The 22,357-nt window shown below is 40.0% G+C and overlaps 1 protein-coding gene across 3 annotated transcripts in view; it reads left to right on the plus strand.

Annotated features, from left to right (window-relative positions):
- zeb1b (zinc finger E-box binding homeobox 1b) overlaps positions 1–15,570 on the plus strand; it is a 66,627-nt gene extending 51,057 nt beyond the window's left edge. For all 3 annotated transcript variants that reach the window (XM_079800979.1, XM_079800980.1, XM_079800981.1), the window contains exons 3-8: positions 5,764–5,919; positions 6,939–7,141; positions 8,355–8,466; positions 8,889–10,576; positions 10,735–10,915; positions 12,385–15,570. In XM_079800979.1, the coding sequence (XP_079657105.1) occupies positions 5,764–5,919; positions 6,939–7,141; positions 8,355–8,466; positions 8,889–10,576; positions 10,735–10,915; positions 12,385–13,091 (3,047 nt within the window). In that variant the 3' untranslated portion in view covers positions 13,092–15,570. The remainder of the gene's footprint in view (positions 1–5,763; positions 5,920–6,938; positions 7,142–8,354; positions 8,467–8,888; positions 10,577–10,734; positions 10,916–12,384) is intronic.
- Positions 15,571–22,357: the final 6,787 nt, after the last annotated feature.

Consider the following 22,357-nt stretch of genomic DNA (forward strand, 5'->3'; position numbering starts at 1 on the left):
TAAAGCACAGGTATTTCCTTCAAAAAATGTAGACCTAGTTTTTATTGTGATGATGAAATCTCGGCTCTATCTGGATAATGAGCCTTGATAGAGGGTGACTGGGATACAGTAGAGCTCTTTTGCGTGTTTATGAAAGACATTTCTCCTGTTCTTGGGTTAATATGTATTGCCTGCATTGTGGGGATTGTTTATGCTGGAAGAGATGAACACAAAGTCTGTTGTGTGTGAGCTACCAGCATGCTATTGTGCGTTAAGGTTAGTGTTGCGGGACGCAGGCATCATGGCAGGTAATATACCGCTGCTATAACCACGGCAACTGCTTGCACAGCAGCCTCGCGTTCAGTTTTTTCATTCAGTACATTTTCTACTCTCTCCACTCTGTGTTTCTTGGTTCGCTCCAGAAATTCATAGTTCTCTGTCATTTTAATTTCTGCCAGTATTCATTCATTCATTTCTCTCTCCCGGCTTCTCTGGCGGTTCTCTGCAGGATGGAGATTCAGTGAAGAAGAAAGTCATTGTTTTTGGCAGAGCTCTCCAAATATTAAACACTTCACAGAAACCTGAGTTAAGAGAAAATGACTACACACGCTCTCTCTCTCTCTCTCTCTCAAATGTTTCTTTTTACCTCCATACCACCTTTATCTCTTTGTCTTTCTTTATCCGCCTGTTGCTTCTTTGTTGTAGGGCTCTGAATGAAATGTTGTTGTAAGTCTTTATTGTTTTCCCAGAATTCTTTGCATCTTCTTCCTTTTAACATTCCTTTCAGCACAGGATCCAAGCACCTGTTGCACCGTTTCTCCTTCATTTCATAGCTTTCGCCTTTCCATTGCCAATGGCTCAGTTGCAGCAAGAGGCCCAGATATACGAGCCATTAGGAGGCGTGTCACATAGAGAAATTGGTCTGCCGAGATGTAATGTGCATTGTTCTCTGTGCTCAGATGTCGTGTTTGAGTTATATACACTTCTCTGCCTAAGCTTCCCATCATTCATAGAGCTCTGGGCTGTAAAGCAGCCACTAGCCATAATGGTTCGGCACTATCAGTCCAACTCTCACTCTCCATTGCAGGCTACCCCACACCTTTCATTATTTTCTTTTTCCTTTCTTTTTATCTTGGCAGCGATCTCTGTTTTAGAGTACCACCTAGCTCAGAGACAGTACGGCAGACTCTCTGTGGTCTCTCTGTCTGTGTTTGTTTTAAGGCTACAATTCTTGTACGCCCCTCTACCTCAACCTCCACTTTTACTTTCCCCCCCGTCCGTGCTACTTTTCTGCACTTCATTCTTCACGATCAGATGACTGGCCGCTCGCTCACTGTCAGCTCTCATGTTCTCTGAGATGAAAATGCTCCCCTCACAGTCATTTAATGGGTAAATACTCCGTAAACCAATGCATGATTCCTGTCGCATGGATAGTGACGCTGCATATCCAATTCGATGTGTCATACCACTCTATTCCCCTGTAATTTAACCACACGTTTCTTGAACTGGCATTAGGAATCGGCCATTTACGTAATGCGGTGAGCATAGGCACCTAGCATAATGGAACAAGGAACATGGTGGATGGGCTTACCTCATTTTTTACTGTTGGGGAGGATTACATTCTATATTTGACTAGGTTTTAAAGTGCCTGAGCATATGGTGATGGAGTAATTGGTCACTGGGGAACGTACTGTAAGTGCCTGACTCATAATGGAAATCCCACCAGAACTTTAATCAGGAAAAGTGAATCTGGTGGATTCTGGGAAATGTAGTGCTGGCTGATGGTCTACGCTGAGAGGCACACAATAAGAATCAGAATCACACATGAATCTGACAAAATGTGACATAAGTTTGTGTTTACATAATATATGTGTGTGTACTGTGTATAATTATTATGTATATATAAATACACACATGCATGTATATATTAAATAAAAATTATATTTATGTATAAGATAAATATACAGTATATACATACAAATATTTCTTCAATATATACGTACATGTGTGCGTATTTACATATACATAATAATTATACACAGTACACACGCATATTACATAAGCACAAACTTTTATTTTGGATGCGATTAATCACAAATAATTTTCCCCAGCACTAATATATATATTATATATATATATATATATATATATATATATATATATATATATATATATATATATATATATATATATATATATATATATATATATATATATATATATATATATATATATATATATATATATATATATATATATATATATATATATATATATATATATATATATATATATACAGTGTCACATGATCCTTAAGAAATCATACTTATTATTATCACAGTTGATATTTTTGTTGAAACTCTTTCATATATTTAAGATTCTTTGATGAAAGTTAAAACAGAAAGCATTTGTTTGAAATATAAATCTTTTGTAACATTATAAATGTCTTTACTATCACTTTTTTATCAATTTAATGCATCTTTAATGAGTCTTTATGTCACATGTCTGTCTTGTCTTGTTTAGCACATGTTGTGTTTTTGTTATTTTCTGTGCATGTGCTTGTGTTTTGTCATGTTTGGTGTGAGCACATGACTCGTCACATGTTCCTTGTGTCATGTGCTCTCCTCTCTATTGTCTTGACCCCACCCCTCTTGTTATATGATTATTGGTTAATTTGCCCCACCTGTTCTTCCCCATTACCTGCCTTGTTTGTCCCCTATTTAATCTCCTTGTGTCTTTAGTCCTGCGTTATCGTTGGTATGTCGTCTGTTCCTGTTTGGTTGCTCCCTGCATCACGTTTGTTTTCTCCTGGTCACTAGTATGTATTACGTTCTGTTTGATTTCCCCCTTGTGGATATTTTGTTTGAGTTTATTTTATTTTGTATTTAATAAAAACCCATTTTTGTTGCACTTGAGTCCTCGCTCACTTTCACCCATACCTGACCCTGACACTTTATCTGTATACATATCAGGGCAACGAAATCAGAATGATTCAGAATTATCGGTAACACTTTATTTTACAGTGTCCATGTTACATGTACTTACCATAGTAATAACAGTAAATTATGCATAATTACAAGCAACTAACCCTAAACCTACCCTAACCCTATAGTAAGTACATGTAGTTAATTATTATTACCCAGTACTTAAATAATTACACTGTAATAATGACACCTTAAAATAAAGTGTTACCAAATTATCATTATTTTGTAATAAATTCATGATTACAATTCTGAGTCATGTTGATCTCTTTCCCCCTATAATTAATGTACAATTTGTAACTTCCACCTTTTTACTTCTGATAGACATTCCAGGTTAGAGTGTTGTACGTGCATCAGTTTAGGAGTGTTCTCTGTTCAAACCAGTATCTGATACAGGCTTCATTCAAAGGGTCATGTGAACAACCTCACAGAAAAATCAGATTTGAGTAGAAAATCAGATTTGGTTCACATTCAGCTGCGGTGAGAATGCCATAGTCAACCGTAACGGTTTTGTTAGTGGATTTAATGGATAGTGGAACTACGCTTACAGTACCTCACAAGATGTTATGTACATATTTCTTTAGTTTCTCTAGTTAATCGTCAAGTTAAAGTAAGTCTATGAACTGGGTGAGCTTTGACACTCATGTGACTGAGCTCTAGCATGCTAACTAGTGCATCAATCTCAAGTCAAACCAAGCCCATCACAGAGCACTCATGCACTTTATCTGACCTTCACCCTTAATGTGTTTCACTAGGTCAGGATGTCATATATAATCATACGTGCATGTGCTATACGTGAGCTTGCTACTTCACTGAACTACACCACGTATCTTATTTGTTTCTGTTCAAAGAGTTTTAGTTTGTTGTACAATCACAAGATAATCTCTGTCAACAGTTTATTATTGTAAGGCCTGAGGGGATATTGTCCCTCACAAGATGTCACAGGACTTTGATAATGTGGTGTAATAAAGTGTCGAGCCATAGATTGTGAACGTTTCTTGGAAATGGTGTAATGTGAAAGATCTGACTGAGTGTAGAATGAAGAAGGACATTCATGACTATCTCTGGCCCCCTTATAATGTGAGATTGTCACGGCTACAGTAGTGTTGTGATGTCATGACAACAGCATGCTGTAATGGCTGGATAGTGCAGGGCAAAGCTTGGAGCAAGAGCTCTTGTAATCATCTGTGTCTTTACTAGCGGAACATCTCACACCCAGATTTCAACACGATTTAAACCTCTCAGGAACGTTTGGGAGGGACCTACTGAAACATTTGCCATTGAGATCATGATAGAGTTTATCTTTTTCAACGAGTTCATGGTTTTTCTGTCTGCAAATGCCAAGAGCATACTTTAAATGAATATGCAAATGAATCTATAACATTTGCATAGTGTTCTGTTTTATTCTAGTGCCTACTTACATGACGGGCAGTGCTACTCTGCTCAGCAAAATTACTGACAAATATGTTAGATTGCAGAGGGTTTGATTTTATCAAACGCCAAAAAAACAAACATATTATGAGAAAACAATAACACTGCAAGATATTAGCAATATATTTCAAATGGTTTTAGCATCTTGATTAAACCCAAATTTTAGATACGTGCAATAAATGAATACTTGTTTCTACTTCTGTAGATTATCATAAACTAAAGTCATGCCATTTCATAATAAATTAATTCATTGAATAAAATTAATAATTATATTTATAATTAATTAATATATGTTATTATAAAAAATAAACATTTAAATGTCAAGCATTAAAATAATAAATTAATTAATGATAAATAATTATAATGATAAATATCGTCAATTTAGTACACATTTTCAAGAGGAAAAAGTTAAAAATTTGACTAAAATAAAAAACTGTAAAATAAATAAATAAATAAAATAACACTGATGACAGGATTTGTCTTCTTTGTATAGAACTAAGGACGTCCTTCTATACCGTGGTGAGAAAATCCTACTTGTCAGAAAAATAAACAGTGTCAGTGTGAATCAGCGTCCCTTATGAAGACATCACTGCTGACAAGAGTAGAGTGCGCTACAGAAAGAGCTGCTGAAAAAAAGAGAGCAAGAACAAGAAAAAGAACACTGACATAAACAAAAAAAGCCTTCTTCATTTTGTTTTTCTCCCTCACATATTGCAGGATCTCTTAAATCGTTCCGACACACAAATGCACAAATGTCCTCAGGTGTTTCCGAATGTTGTTTTGACTCGCTAGCAAATGCCATTAGTTGTAATTGCTGACATTGCGGACTCATTTTCAGCATACGCATGAGAGAGCGCATAGCTAAGGCACAGAATAGTGTGCCGCCCGAGGGCTCAGTTTCTCCCGAAGCCTTCGCTTGTTCATTTGCAATCGTTAGTTGAACCAATCTTTCGTTTGTGAGCAAAAGAGAATGAGAGTACATTTCTCAAATTAAAGAAGCTCGTTTAATGGGGACGTTGAGCTCAGATTGTGCATTAAGCCCGAAATTGAATTAGCTGCACCAGAGTCATTTCTTTTTCATTTGCTTTTAATAGGTAAATGTGCATTCGAGGACTAATATGTGTTTTTGTGGGTGTACATACCCATGCATGTGAAGCTATGTATCTAAAGCTCATATCCACTCAGACTCCGCTGAGTATTTAGCTAATGTACTGTTTAATAGTTAGTCACCACTAAGTATTTTGGCTGTTATTTGCTCTGATTCCAATTATTTATCCTTCATATTTTTTATCGCGTACCGTGCCATATAATACAGCAGTTGCTCTGTCCACAGACACGGTGGTGAGTAAGTGTGTATTTGCTTGTGTTGCAGTGAAAGAGGAGTGTGTGTCAGACGAGGATGAGAGGAGCAGAGATGCTTTGGTTGAGGAGATGCTCCAGCAAGGAGACACAGCCGTCATCTTCCCCGAGGCTCCAGACGACGAACCACGTCAGGGCACACCAGAAACCAGTGGACATGATGAAAACGGTAGACATACACACGCATCACACACATTGTAAATATCACTCATGATGAACATGAGTTCTCCCTGACCATAGACCACTAATGAGTCTAAAAACGACTTTTGCTACACCTGCAACACCTGTGCAAATCTCCCATACCTGAGCTACTTTCTCACGTCCCTGTTGCTGTGTTTGTGTGAGAGAGAAAGTTTCACCTGACCGGAGGGAGAAGGTTAATAGGTTACCTGTTAACAGGTAATATGTTACCTGTGTGAGAGCTGGACAGAAACCCATCCAGGTGTTTTCGGCTCATTTTTCCATTTGACGTATATGTTAATAATGGTTAAAACTATAAAAGTCTTTCCTTAAATTTAGACATTTGGTTTGTGAAATGTAATAACAATGGTGTATCTGAATTAGTATGCACTATAATGGCATTGAAATTAAACATATTATTGATGTCTTAATAAATGACACTGTATGACTTTAATTTACCAGAATGCCCTGCACTCAAGTGACAAAGATGTGGCATTCGTGGCTTTATTATTTTTTGTTTCAATGCCAGATGCTTTACCAGCATTTTGTTTCTTTTTTTTATGGAATCCATTGTTCATCTATGTAATTATTTGCCTTGTTGCCGTGGTATTCTTTGATTACCCAGATGTCAATCCTTGTTCTTTTTCATTTGGGCTGCTGTTCTTCAACACTTCATGCTGGAGATATTTCAGGATGGGATGTGTCACACAATAAAGATCTTCCCTAACTCTCATATTCTCATTCGTCAGTGCATTGATCCATATCTCTATGTACACACATACACACACTTGCACAGATAAATGATCTATGCCAGAAATCCTTGCAACTGGATTCCTTTCTTTTACATTAGTTTACTTGTACACCTTTTCAGACAAATTTGAACAACATTGAATGCAAATTTTGAAGAAAAAAAGAAAGTTAAAAGAGGGAGGCGTAGAAAATTATGATAAATACACACATATAACTCTACTCATTTGTAATATGCTCTTTTCTGTCTCTTACTTTCAGGCACGCCAGACTCATTTTCTCAGCTTCTCACCTGTCCGTATTGCTCTCGTGGCTACAAGCGTTACACCTCACTGAAGGAGCACATTAAATACAGACACGAGAAGAGCGAAGACAATTTCAGCTGCTCTCTCTGCAGCTACACCTTTGCCTACCGAACACAGCTGGACAGACACATGACCGCACACAAAGCTGGCCGAGAACAGGTATTCTGTCCTTAATATTGAATGTTTGTGAGCATTGTGATTTAATGACATATTTTGGTGTGTTCAAAGTGGTTTCCAGGGGTGCGTTTCCCCAAAGCGTCGTTAGCCAACTATGGTCGCAAGTTCCGTCGTTATCAGAATAGTTCAACAAGTCGGTGTTTCCCGAAACCATAGTTCCAACGAACGTTCGCAAACAGCATCGCAAAGTTGCGTGGTTGGAATGACAGCTCTCGACCTGTGGTTAGAAGCATAGTTTCTTGTTTGCATGACATGTGGTCTTAATAAATCCTTCTCTTGAGCAAAATAAGCAAGCTGACATTCAGGACAACCTATATATTTTATTTAGAATACATACAAATGTCATTTACGTCTTTTAGTTTGACAAGAGATTTAAAGCACTGTTTTTAAAGAGTGCGCATGTGCGTACATGCTCTAGTGTGCAAGGATGAGCCAATGATTGAATCTGGAAATAAAGCAAAATAAGTGAGAAAAATTTGAATTAGTCCTCAGATGTCATGTTCATAATTGATGGCAAAAAAATCTAGCACTAATTCAACCTTAAACGGATTCATTAAAAGAAGTTTATACTCCACCACCTGAGTGACATCATTAACCAACGTAGTTGAAGTGAAAGCAAAAATTTGCGACAATACGCTAGTTGATTACTACTTAGCGGTTGATTACCGCTAGCTAGTTGATTTCTTCAGCGATGCATCGTACTATGGTAGTTAAGCAGTGAGTTACGTCGTTGTACGGGAAACGCATCCCGGGGGGGTTACAATTTTAGACTATTGTGTATTGTTGTGAATACCAAAGATTGAAAACCAGACTGAAAATGGTTGGATTTAACACATGGGTAAGGTGTAAAAGCTTACATCACTTACACCTATAGAAACTATAGTACTAAAGTACTAAAGTATAAGTACTATAAGTACTAAAAGTTTATGTTGTCATTAAGTGTATATATATATATATATATATATATATATATATATATATATATATATATATATATATATATATATATATATATATATATATATATATATATATATATATATATATATATATATATATATATATATATTCATATTTCATATGAAGGACATATGGTTACAAATTAAGCATGCTTTTCATGAGATTTTACACTTACAGATAAATGACAGCAGGATTGTTCACCCAAGTATAACGCATTCTCTCTTACATTCTTTAGCGGCATGTTACTCAGTCAGGTGGAGGAGGGAATCGAAAGTTTAAATGCACTGAATGTGGCAAAGCCTTCAAGTACAAACACCACCTGAAAGAACACCTGCGCATCCACAGTGGTGAGGACTGCCTAAAATTTGCTTGAGTAGTGTATGTTGCTGTATCTCTGTGTGTGTATTTGCAAGCATGCATATGTGTGTGCAATCATTCACTTCTTTGTACAAATTTGTAGGGCAATTCTGCATTCAAGTACTTCAAAGTAATTTTAGTACTTACTGTCAAAGAGAGTTTGTCTTTTAAACATTGCACAGTGTTTTTATAGCCTTTAATTTTTTAACATAAAAAAGCTTTTTTTATGTGGTAATAGCTTATTTTTAGGACCACCAGTGAAGTGTCTTTTTATTGTACTTGAATAGATTTCCCCACCATTCTTTCGATCAAACATACGGTGATGTCCTCAAAAGTAAAAGCAATAGAGTTGAAGACCTTGCTATATGTGAAGTTTCACTTGATTGATTTCTTTATTGTGTGTGTTGTGTAGGAGAAAAGCCTTATGAATGCTCCAACTGCAAGAAGCGTTTCTCTCATTCCGGCTCCTACAGTTCCCACATCAGCAGTAAGAAGTGCATCGGCCTCATCTCAGTAAATGGGCGACCACGACCTTCTCCCGCCACCGGGGCTGCCAAGACCCCGCAGTGCTCTTCTCCATCCCTGCCAACCTCTTCCCCTACAGCACGTGTCCAAGTCAGAGACAAACTGGACAACAGCAAACCCCTTCAGGAGCAGCTTCCCTTGACGCAGATCAAGTCTGAACCGCTGGACTACGAGTTCAAGCCTGTGGTGGTGGCCCCATCTGCTAGAGGCGTAAATGGCCTGTTCCAGGGTGGGGCGGCAGCCCCTCTCCAGGGAGCCGTACAGGCTGTTGTGCTCCCAACAGTGGGTCTGGTATCCCCAATCAGCATCAACCTAGGGGACTTACAGAATGTGTTAAAGATGGCGGTGGATGGCAACGTCATCAGGCAAGTGCTGGAAAGCACGCAAGCTAAGGGGCAGCAAGCAGGGATCATTGGAGCAGGAGGGGTGGGAATTGCCCAAGCACCCCAGCAAGTCATCCAGGCCATTAGTCTTCCCATCTTGGATCAGGATGGCAGTACTAAGATCATCATCAACTACAGTCTAGACCCATCACAGGCCCAAGCAGTCCTTCAAAGTCCAAAGAAGGAACTTTTGGGGTTGAACACGGAGGTCTGCAAGGCTCAGAAGCTGCCAGAGGACCTGACTGTGAAGACAAATAGGGACAAAACCACCATCACTGTGGATGAAAAGAGTATGTTACACAATGACACAACACTTAAGCACTGTGGTAAAGATGGACATAGGGTAAACGGGAAAAATCTTGATGGGAAGATGGACTTGGAGGAAGGACTGTGTCCTGGTCAGCCTCCTCTGAAGAACCTTCTCTCCTTGCTTAAGGCTTACTTTGCCTTAAACAATGAGCCCACAAAGGAGGAGCTGGCAAAGATATCCGAGTCTGTCAGTCTTCCAGCAGAGGTGGTAAAGAAATGGTTTGAGAAGATGCAGCTGGGACAGATCTCTATAGACCCCTCCTCACCCCTGGCTGAAGATGAGCAGACCACCCCTGGGGATTTGGATGGGACTAGAGGTGGATCACCCAGAACAGAGCCGGATGATCAAATGAACTCAGAGGAGCAAGGAGAGAGGGAATGCTGTAGCCCAGTAGAGGGCGTAGCAGCTGGGGTGAATGGGATCGAGAGTGTCCCTACATCCCCTTCACCACTAAACCTATCGGCCGATGGTCCTGTCCCAGCCAGGACTCTTGAGGAAGGCGAAGGACCTCTCGATCTATCGCTACCAAAATCCGCTGCTACAGCTGCTGTGGCTAGCGGTCACGTTAACACTGTTTACTCGGCTCAAGAGGAGCCGCTGAATTTGACTTGCACAAAGAAAGAACTGCTCAGCAATGCAAGCACCAATGCTGCCATATATGCCAGCCAACCAAGTGCCAATCCCATAAACATTGTGACCACTCAACTGCCCACCCTAGTGGCTATCACTGACCAGGGACAAGCACAATGTCTACGTGCACTTACCACCACTAAACAGACCATCCTGATCCCGCAGCTGACTTACAGTTACACCACTACATCCTCCAGCCCAGCAGGGGCCGACACACCACAGAAGAACGTTATACACGTCAATGGCATTAAGGTGAGGACCCCACATTAACTGCATGTTAGCTTGAGGGCACACAATGGTAGCTCTAAACTAACATTCAAGTGTTTATCAATATATATGTATATGCGCCCACAAATGTACCTTGGTTATATTATTTCTAATACAATGATCTGCTTTTTCTCTTGATGTAGGAGGAGAAACAGGAGATGGGGTCAGAGGTCACCTCAACATTGGAAGAACAGACAGACTCAGACTCAGGGCCGACGAGGAAGAAGATGAAAAGGACAGAGAGTGGGCTATACGCCTGTGACCTGTGTGACAAAATCTTCCAGAAGAGCAGCTCACTGCTCCGCCATAAATACGAACACACAGGTAGGATTCTTACACATCTTTGTCCAGGTGGAAAAGTAGACATTAAGAAAGGAGTTTTTTGATGTTCCTTCATACGCAAAAGGCTGGGTATAGAAATATGATTTGTAGTGATATTGAAGGGGAAATCATGACAGAATATATTGTATTGCAGCAATTTTACCTATTACACAGGGAGTAGAACTGAATTTTAAGTTCCAACCGCTGTTAAATTACACGTGCTGGAGGGTGCGGTGACTTATTTTCCCTCATCCTCTGGCCAAATACATTACCTTCTCACACCGAACCCAGGCTGTTGCATCAGTTCTCTGTTAGTAATTTACACTCCTCCTCCCTCTTTTGCTCTAAAAACATGAAAAGTTAGCAAAGCCAAGAGCAGGTCACCTCTCACTGTTAAGATACCTGGCCAAAAAGCGAGCAGCACTCCTAATCCAAATGACATCACAGCGCCTTGAACCACAAGTTGTGCTGTCTTTTCTCTCTCTCTCTCGTTTTTGTCTGAAGCCACAGTTTATAAACTTCCAGGCCTTGGTGGAGCTGGCCTGTCTTGTTGCACCACAGCTTGTTTTGATTCATTGTTTGGTCTTATTGTCCATGGCTACATAACAACATGTAATGCAATTCTTAATGCCTTAAAGATCCAGGGTTGAAGGCTGGGTGTGGGTGGATTTTATAGTGCTACATGTGGAGATTACAAGATTTTTTGCGGCTGGGACCCTTTATAAAGTTGAACTGTGTGACAGTGGTTTTTAAAGCATGCGTATAATTGATGAAAATGAGTCCATTTAATATGATGTACTGTTGCATAACAGTGTCAATCAGCTGAAAAACATTTAGCTTACATTTTTTTCAGTGTATGTGACATGATTTTTAACACCTTGAAGGTGCGTACACATTAGCGCAATTAGCACCGCTCCCACGTGCAGTCCCATTGGTCATTGCAGTGCATTTGCGTGACCGACTTGAACGCAAGCAAAATCTGCATGTTGAACTTTTTTCGCCCTCACACAAAACTCCCAAATCGCATGGATTCCTATTTAAATGACTGGGTTTCTCCTCGCAAAATTTGCAGAGCAACAGTAAATGTGACTGTACCTTAACCCCCTCGAGTCTGCGGTCGCGCCGGCGCGATCGACTCGTTTTTTTTCTTATCAGTGCCAAAGAGACTCAAATAACTCTGTTGGTTTTTATCATTCAGGCAAGTGATATACATCATTATAATCTGTTAAGTTTCTATTTTTCTTTGTGTACAGTCACAATAAAAACTGTCAAAACTTCTAAAGGGCCCCAAAACAGCTCAGACTCCTAGGGGTTAAGATATAGAGTTACAGAATATGTTGTGGACAGTAATTCCAAGTCTATAATAAGCTCAGAAATTATTATATTTCACCATGTCTCTATGAATATTCTGGTAATGGGATAAGTAATCCAAGATGAATACTAATAGAGTGCAACTTCTTCATCTCCTGCAGGAAAGAGGCCTCATGAATGTGGGATCTGCAGCAAGGCCTTCAAACACAAGCACCACCTAATAGAGCACCTGCGCCTGCACTCCGGAGAAAAGCCGTACCAGTGTGACAAGTGCGGCAAGCGCTTCTCCCACTCTGGCTCCTACTCGCAACACATGAACCACAGATACTCCTACTGTAAGAAAGAGGCTCAAGGTCAAGGGCTAGGCCAAGGAGTCGAGGAAGAGGACAACCACGGCGAGGAGCAGCCTCGGACGGGAAGCGCGGCGGCCTCGCCCCCCTCCCACCTGGACTCAGACGAGCGGGGGAGTAGTACCAGAGAGGATGAGAGCGAGGAGGAGGATGAGATGGGCTCTGGGAGCTTAGTGGATGAGGATGAGATTCAGGTGGTCAAGATCGGAGAGGAGGGAGACGAAGACGACCAAGGAGCAGATGAAGACCAGGAAGGGGAGGGAGAGAGGATGGAGGGGGCGGAACAAGAAGAAGGTGAGAGCGAGGAAAATGACGGACAGACGCTGAAAGTTGTAGTGATGCAGGATGAATGTGAGGAGGAAGAAAACGGGGAAGAGGAGCGAACGGCGGAGGAAGCCATGGACACAGGAGCCCTTGAACACACGAAGGACACGACAGAAAGAGAGAACCCGGCGGACAATGAGAAAATCAGTGAAAACGAAGAGAACACAGCCGCTATGAATGGAGGCGTGAAATGAAGAGAAGCCACAACTGTGTTTTTAAGACCCTTATTCCTTATGAAGTTGTTTTACAAAATTACTAATTTGAAGGAACAAAAAAGACGTTTTCTCTTTGCAGATGTTTCTCTCTCTTCCTGAGAACTGACTGTGTTAAGACGAGAACGAGGCGAGGAAGAGAGCGCGACTGCTCTTACGCTGCATTTAAACCCACTACTGTGTATAAACCCCCAGGTGTGCCTGATAAATACGAAATAGTTACTTTTTCCACATGAAGACGATTTTCAGTGTTTGAGTATGGTTTGTACAAATGCAAAGTTTAACGAAAAAACGAACAAAAACAAAAAAGAAAATGACGCATATACGGACTGAAAGCTATACACGTTTTGGCTAATAATGTTTTATTACTAAAACGCCTTGGGTCAATTTCTTTTATCAGTATTACTAATTTTTGTCACTCTCGGTTTACCCTGAAAAGCTGTACAGTTGGGAGAGAGAGATTTCTATACGTTTTTATTGCCAATGAACAAAACTCAGTATTTTCTTGCATTTGAAGGAAAAGGTATCCTGTGCACTACCATATTCCCAGTTTACCTATGGAACACCTACGTGGGCCTTGTGTTGTTTCATGTCTACCTTCCAGTATTAGACGTTATTCCCTAAGCCACGCTAGTGCTCGCTAGCACAGCATTTGTCTGTCGTCTCATTTCAAGAAGGACACTGAGCCTTAAATGTAAAAAAGATTGATGTGGTTATGGTGGGGAGGGCTTTAATGAATTCCAAAAAAAAAGCCAAGACATCAAAGAAAAACCTTAGTAATCCCGGACAGCTGGTTTTAGACGCAGTGTTCATCATGTTTCAGGTGATCGCCATAAGTCCCTTCCCCACCCATCATCCACCCTTATGCAAAAACATGCATGTTGGAAGTGCCATTGAACAGTGCTGTGCCGTTGCTGTGACGCCGCCGCCGCTAAGCAGCACACTCGCGTGGGGCTCGCGCTGTCTTCGTTTTTAGTAGCAAAATTTTGGACCCCTGCACCTAAACCACTAGTCCTGACTAAAGGACAAGACTGCCTCTTTTTTTGAGATCAATCCAGTATAAGGACTACACTGCATCAAGAATTCAGGAAAGACGATCGATGAGCAAAAAGGAGTAAAAAAGAATCTCTTTTTTCAGCCTTGAAGTATTTTCCCCGTTTGGTGCACTTGTTTCTCTTGTTATCTTTAGCAGCACGACACTTTTTCTTCAGGTAACAAATGTAGGCAGATATGATCAATGAAGAATTCACTTTTAGTTCGTTTTTTTTTTTTTTGGGGTCAGCCTTTTTACCTGTCAGTATTAATTTTTGTCTCGTTTGTATTGAAGTTTTTTCGTTGTTTGTTTCAGTGAACATTGTGTAATTTTTCTTTTTGTTGGTTGGGTTTGTTTTGTTTTCAGTAAAGGCAGTATTACCCCTCCCATCCCTCACCCGTATAACGTTACATTTTTAGTTTTAGAGACCTTTTATATTTATGTGTCTTATTTTTGTATTTTCTTTATGGTTATTTATTACACAATGTAGTGTACAATACTGTAGTTTGTATTAATACAATAATATATTTTAGTATGAAGAATAATTTCGAAGATAAATGAATACAAAGCTGGGGGAGGAACTCTAGCATTTCAAAGTGTTTTAAAACAGAAAAGTATTATTTTCAAATTTTCAAAATGCATTGAAGAAGAAGAAGAAAAAAAAAAACACACCCCTAAATATTATATCAGAACTGTTACCTTTTACACGTCACTTTCATGTTACTGTCTCTTACCCCACTATACTTTGAAGCTACTGAACGTTTGAAAACTAATTGTATGCTATACACGCATGAGTCTTTGCTGTTGTATCGAAAGATTGTCCTTCACCATGAAACTGTGCTGCCCTTTTAATGAAGCCAAAACATCATCAGTGTTGTTTTTTTATTATTATTTTTGGTTGTGCCAATTTGTAACTCTTTTTGTCTACATCAAGGCAACAAAGTCTTTTATATGTCCCTGTTTTAACCTTTTTAGTGGTAGCTTTTTTTGTTTGATTGTTTGTTTTATTTTGTTTTTTAATGACTCCCCATCTCACAATAAAATACTTCAAGAATTCAACATTTACAGCTTTTCTAGAATATTTCCATTGCGAGATATGCAAATCATTCATTACAAGAGTTTATAGGAATACATTTCAAAAGGTGAGATGATTTTTTTTGTATGACTTCACTTTAGTCATGATGGAAATACAGAAACATTCACTGTGAATAAATCCCCTATAGCACCAACAAAAAACTTTGATTGGGATCAGGTTGCCGTGCTGGATTTTGGATGGAGGGCATGAATTATTAATGCAACAAAACATAAATCTATGATCTGACTTAAGTCTGAAAATGATGTGATGCATGCTCAACCCTCTACTGTATGGAGAATAGACTCGCTGTGTTTGTGTGTGTCAAACTGCCATAAATAATTTTGTTAAAACGGAAGCCAGAATATTCTTGAGCCCTGTGGCACCTGGATGTTTCAGTTTTAACGCAATTGTAGAAGAACACTCTTTACTCATGCGAAGCTATATGAACTGTACGGTCTTCTGAACGTCTATCAAACGGGACACTCAAAATCAGAGTAGATTTCTCATGACCCTCGTGCCATGACAACTTAGTATTGAACAATCTGGAAAACACACTTAGATTGAAACGAGAGCCCTGTTTCCAGCAGTAGCTGAACATTGATGGACAACAGCACAGGAACAAGCCAAGAGTGGAAGCAGAGAACAGAACATCCCCTGGGAAATTTAGTGGATAGCACAATCAAATACAAATAGCCCACATCTGTGCTCAAAACATTACCCTTTACTTAAAAATCATGTCCATTCACTGCGCGTAGGCATGAGGATTAATGCTGCGTTCACAAAATCACTGAGATTTCCCCATCAATATTTTACTTGGATTGTTTCAGCACATTTGATTTTAATAAACAGTTTTATAGGTGGAGTCAGCACAGTTGAAGTTCAAGTTTACTGTATACGGCTATGCAACATATTCTGTTGCAGAAACTAAATTAAATAGCTTGCTTTTCTCCGTCGGAAGGAATGGAAGAATGGAAGATAAACAGTGCGTGGAAGTATATAAATGATTTTATGATCTTTTGGCCATCTGCCAATATGAAGTTAAGAAATTGCAGTAGGTATTACATTTTGGTAGTATGTACCATTTGTACCACAGATAGCATACTGAAATTGGGAGGCTCACAAAGTGAAAAGATACGTGTGTGTGCGTGCGTGCATCTCTGGACAAAAGTATTGAGACACCTGACCATTACACCAACATGGAATATAATGACGTTGCATTCTAAATACATTGCTCAAAAATATTAAGGGAGCACTTAATCAACACAGAATAACCAAGTCAATTGAACTTCAGGGATATCCATCTGTCCAATTAGGATGCATAAGTGATTGGTCCTGTCCCAAATGGCACAATTCATGTGCACTTTCGGTCTTGTGGACTTAAAATGGCCGCTGCATGCGCGTGTCCCTTAAAGGCGGCATGAAATCAAATTTTACAATTCGGATTTTTATATTTAATATTGTAATGTTTATTATAACTGATTTATCTGTGCACTTCATTATTTTTTTAAAATTAATTTACCCTTATAATCTTTAATCAAATACATTAACTTTCCCTCCCCCATCGAAACGACTTCTCTTCTCTCCCGGTCATGTGCTATGGCGCGAGGGCGGGGTTATCGTCCCCGGTCTCGTTTCTGCACCGCCTCTCAGAAACCTGTCACTGGTGGTTAGGTGCATTTTTCTCGGTTTACACAATACCTTCTTCAAGAAGGACTTGAGGCAAAAAGAGAGAAATATATGAGAAATAAAAGCTTTTTTTATGTAAAAATTACATAAAATTAGAGAGAAAATACATTTATTTAAGAGATAGATCGAGTTTTTCTCCACAACTGAGTGCAAACTTCAAATCTGCCTCCATTTTGTTAGCAACGCCCAACTTCCAACGATCCAATCAATTCCCGAAGGACGAAATCAGGCCTCGCCCTACATTTTTTCTAATTTCAGAAGCCGTTTCATTCGGATATATGTCACAATAAGGAGAAAAAGACGATCTCAACTTCCGTTTCACTCCGACTTTAAGTCCACAAGACTGTAGGGTGTACCATTTGTCGTTTAAGCTTAAAGGGGGGGTGAAACACAATCTCATGTCAATCTTGAGTACCTATAGAGTAGTATTGCAGCCTTCATATCTCCGAAAAGTCTTTAGTTTTATTATATTTATAAAAGAAAAATACACTGTACCGAGTCTTTCCGAAAAAAACTGCAACTGGAGGCGTATCGTGTGGGCGGAGCTAAAGAATGACGAGCGCGCGCAGCTGTTGCGTTGAGAGCGTCTGAAAGCTGTGACATCCTTAAACGTGGAAAAAACGTTATCCTAAATAAACCATTGAGATCAATCAGATTTAGCCATACATATATGACCCAGAATCAGATCTAGAGGCTGAAATTGAACAGGAGAAGCAGCAACGACGACTACAGCAGGACGTCTCTATGGTACTGTAACTGTAACTTACTTGCTTAGCGGCTTGTCATGCGCAAGTTTTACAACATTTGTGTGTGTTTACTCATGGTTTATGAGGACATCATTTGGTTTATGGACTATTGTATGCGATTTAATGTTAGCAGTAGCAAACGGAACGGTATTGCACGTCAGACTAGTGCGTGTTTACATAGAGAAACAGTGGAATAGTAGCACATTTGAATGAACGAGTTGATAGCTAACAACACAAAGACATTTGAAGCAGTTTTAATCACTGCCTGCTTCCAACACACAGGTCACGACCGTGAACCTTTATCGTTGGGACCGCTCCATCTTTCAGCATTAGATGAGCTACAGAAGTTGAACTGGGCCTTGTTTATAAACCATCGTCGCCGAAATTCAGGGAACAAACAAAAACACTTGCACAACTCCGTTGCTGCTCCGGAAAAACAAACTGGATCCACTGTCCCATTAACGCTGGGTTTTTTGGGCAGCTGTGCAGGGTTGTCTTGCCCTGACAACCAAAAACACACATCTTTGGTGACATTGTTGATTTCGAACTTATGAACTTATGAGAAAGTGTTTTTAGCACAGAAATACTCCATCAAACGTCCAACTTTATTTTTTTGAAACTTTGTCCATGTTTAGGATGGGAATCCAGGTCTTTTACAGTGTAAAAAGCTCAGCATGCATGAAACAGCATTTCACCCCCCCTTTAAAGAAGGGTGCTCGTGAGCACCCCCTTTGCGGCTACTATGCGAGCTACGCAGAGGACTTCTACCCGGCAGTCAAAGCGACATTACGTCGTAAAAGTGCGGACCCAGAGGAAGACCGTGAGGGTTTAGGGTGCCAGTTGGGACAGGGCCAGAGTGAATCAGTTTCACAGGCTTTGCAAATGAAAGTGACAACAGGTGCACTAGAGAGGCAAGACAACCCCCAAAAAGGGAATAATTTTGCATGAGGTGGCCATAGACAATTGTTCTCTATTTGTTCTTCCGGACTGATTTGTCTTTAGTTGTGTGTTTTGTTAGGGTCTTTGTCACTGTCTAGCATGAGGCAGTACCTGCAACCCAATCAGCTTGCACAGGCAGTCCTGCTCCTCCAGGATGGCGCATCCAAACGCACTGCCGCAAGAGGTTTGGTGTGTCTCCCAGCACAGTTTCAAGAGCATGGAGGAGATACCGTGAGACAGGCTGTTACACGAGGAGAGCTAGCAGGGACGTAGAAGGGCAACAACCCAGCAACAGGACTGGTATCTGCTCATTTGCACGAGGAGCAACAGGAGGAGCACTGCTAGAGTCCTACAAAAGGACCTCCAGCAGGCTACTGGTGTGCATGTTTCTGACCAAACTGTCAGAAACAAGACTTCATTAGGGTGGCATGAGTGCCTGACGTCCACTAGTGGAACCTGTGCTCAGCACCGTGCAGCTCGATTGGCATTTACCAGAGAACACCTGAATTGGTGTTTATTGGTGTTTATCATTTACCAGAGAACACCCTGTTCTCTTCACGGACGGGAGCAGGTTCACACTGAGCACATGTGAAAGAGTCTGGGGATGCTGTGGGGAACGTTATGCTGTGTGCAACATCATCCAGCATGACTGGTTTGGCGGTTTGTCAGTAATGGTCCGGGGAGGAATATCCTTGGATTGTCGCACAGACCTCCATGTGCTAGCCAATGGTTCCCTCACTGCTGTTAGGTATTGTAACTTCAGATTTTTACATTGATTTTTGGTATGATTTTGAATCCAGCCCTCAGTGTGTTGATGAATTTGGTTTCCATTGACTGTTGTCACAATTTAGTTTTTAACAAATTATAGAATGTATTTAGATAAACATTTTCAAATTGAATATTTCATTCATTAAGATCCAATGTGTTACCTTAATTTTTTGAGCAGTGTATATAGGCATTAATATGCATTTTGGACTAATTGTAGCTAGTTTATTGAGGATTCAGGGCAACCTTTTACCAATCTTCAACTGTCTAGTAATGCATTACAGAAATCCAGTCTAGAGGTCATGAATACATGAACTAGCTTTTCTGCATTAGAAACAGATAACATGTTTCGTAGCTTAGCCATGTTTCTGAGGTGGAAGATGGCTTTTTTTTTTTGTAACATATGAAATACGATTTTCGAAACACCCAGGTATACTGTATTAGTACTGTACTGGTCATCCAATATTTTACATCATTATATATATATATATATATATATATATATATATATATATATATATATATATATATATATATATATATATATATATATATATATATATATATATATATATATATATATATATATATATATATATATATATATATATATATATATATATATATATATATATAAAGTTCTTCTCCACCAAACTCATCCAACCATGTCTTTATGGACCTTGCTTTGTGCACTGGTGCGCAATCATACTGGAATAGAAAAGGACCTTCCCCAAACCATGTGAGGCTTGCATGCAGCTGCTTGGCCATGGAAACCCATTCCATGAAGCTCCCGACACAGTTTCTGTACTGATATTAATGCCAGTGGAAGTTTGGAAATCTTCAGCTATGGAATTAACAGTGTTGGTGACTTTTACGCACCATGCACGTCGTGCAATGACTTCACGTGGTCTTCCGCTTTGTGGCCGAGTTGCTGCTGTTCCTAAACGCTTCCGCTTTCCAATAATACCACTTAAAGTTGACTGTGGAATATCTAGCAAGGTTGAAATTTTGCCACTTGAAATCGCTCCCCTCAGAACAAACCATCTTTTTCACAAACCTCCAAACTTCGTGTGGCCTTCAGATTAGCTCAAGAAAAGTGGGTAGAAAGCTTCATGGAATGGGTTTCCATGGCTGAGCAGCTGCAGGCAGTTGCCAGGAGAACAGTACTTGCCTGACTGCATTGTGCCAAGTGTAAAGTTTGGTGGAGGGGGATTATGGTGTGGGGTTGTTTTTCAGGGGTTGGCCTTGGCCCCTTAGATCCAGTGAAAGGAACTCTCAATGCTTCATCTTACCAAGACATTTTGGACAATTTTATGCTCCCAACTTTGTGGTAACAGTTTGGGGATGGCCCCTTCCTGTTCCAACATGACTGCGCACCAGTGCACAAAGCAAGGTCCATTAAGACATGGATGAGCGAGTTTGGTGTGGAGGAACTTGATTGCCCTGCATAGAGTCCTGACCTCAACACCTTTGGGATGAATTAGAGTGGAGACTGCGAGCCAGGCCTTCTTGTCCAACATCATTGTCTGACCTCACAAATGCGCTTCTAGAAGAATGGTCAAAAATTCCCATAAACACACTCCTAAACCTTTTGAAAGCCTTCCAAGAAGAGTTGAAGCTGTTATAGGTGTAAAGGGTGGGCCAACTCCATAGTAAACTCTACGGATTAAGAATGGGATGTCATTAAAGTTCATGTGCATGTAAATGCAGGCGTCCCAAAACTTTTGTATATATATTATATATAATATCCCCCTAGCAACTGCATAGAAACACACAAAAAAAACCACTCAGCAACCGCATAGCAACGGTAAAATGTTACAGTGCTGCCAGGGTCTTCCATACCTTAATAAGAATGGTGACTTTTTCCATCTTGACATCACATGCAGAGTTTCATGAGGTAGTGACTTCAGTGCAGTTCGGCTGGACCACCAAGGCTGAAATCGTTATTTTTCTTGTGGACAGTGGAGTGACTAACAAAGAATTGTTTGAAAGTCATTTTAAAATGCTGCTCAAACGCGCAAACATCAGCAGTGTTCTGTTCTGAGGGCCTCAGCGAACTCTTTTGATCTCAGCGTGATGAAGCCACACTCCTCAGCTGCTAAGACCAAACCTGACCACAAGTTTCTGATGTTTATATAAGGCAGTGCCCCTCCATTTACCCTCTAATGAGCTTCTAATCATTTGCACCTGCGCAATAGTGCACCTGATTTTCATTTTAGGCATGTGCTGCATGTGGAAATAGCATTTCTGTTTATTTAAATAGTACAAATGACTGTAAAACCCTACTCAACCCTATATGACCTAACCAAATCTTTCGATTGATTCTGATCAAGCTGAGAATATACAATACCAATTCGCCTACGTATACTACTCCCTAAAAGTTGGTACTCTTTTTGTGAAGAAAAATTACATACTTTTGAGTGTGTAGCAGAAGAGTAGACAAGCTCTTCCTCCACATTCAATTGAATTTAATTTCCTACCGTATCGAAAAGAAAATGTAGTAGTATGTTGATCTGCCAGTCGTGATTCTTTAATGTGGAGAACTCTCTTTGTGTTTGCAATTTGAGTATAATGATGCCTTTAGTTAAAGTCCAAACATATTACTAAAGTTCACAATGCTGTTGCAGATTTTTGTAGTTCTAATCGAATCCTTGTCCAACTCGCAATGGGTTGTGGGCAATATTTGCCGTTAGAGTGTGCACGGATCTGCAATTCAGATTCTAGGCTGCGTCCAAAAACCTAGGCAGCTGACTTGTTGCCTCGCTGCTTTATCAGACAATGGCTTGTAAGGCAGCGTTTGTGCATGAAGGCACCTCACAAAACTAATTTCGGACAGACTTCTTAGGCAGTGTAACCGTTTAATGATCTACAGCAAAATAGAGAGAGCTTTAGTAATTTCTCACTAGAACTTACGTCAGAAGTAGAAAATGTTGGTAAAAAACATACATTTACAGACAAACTGACCAGCAAACTCAACTTTCGGACGCCATCTTTTTTTTCCAGC

This window comes from Gobio gobio (assembly GCF_949357685.1).
Source record: "Gobio gobio genome assembly, chromosome: 20".
Classification (NCBI taxonomy): domain Eukaryota; kingdom Metazoa; phylum Chordata; class Actinopteri; order Cypriniformes; family Gobionidae; genus Gobio; species Gobio gobio.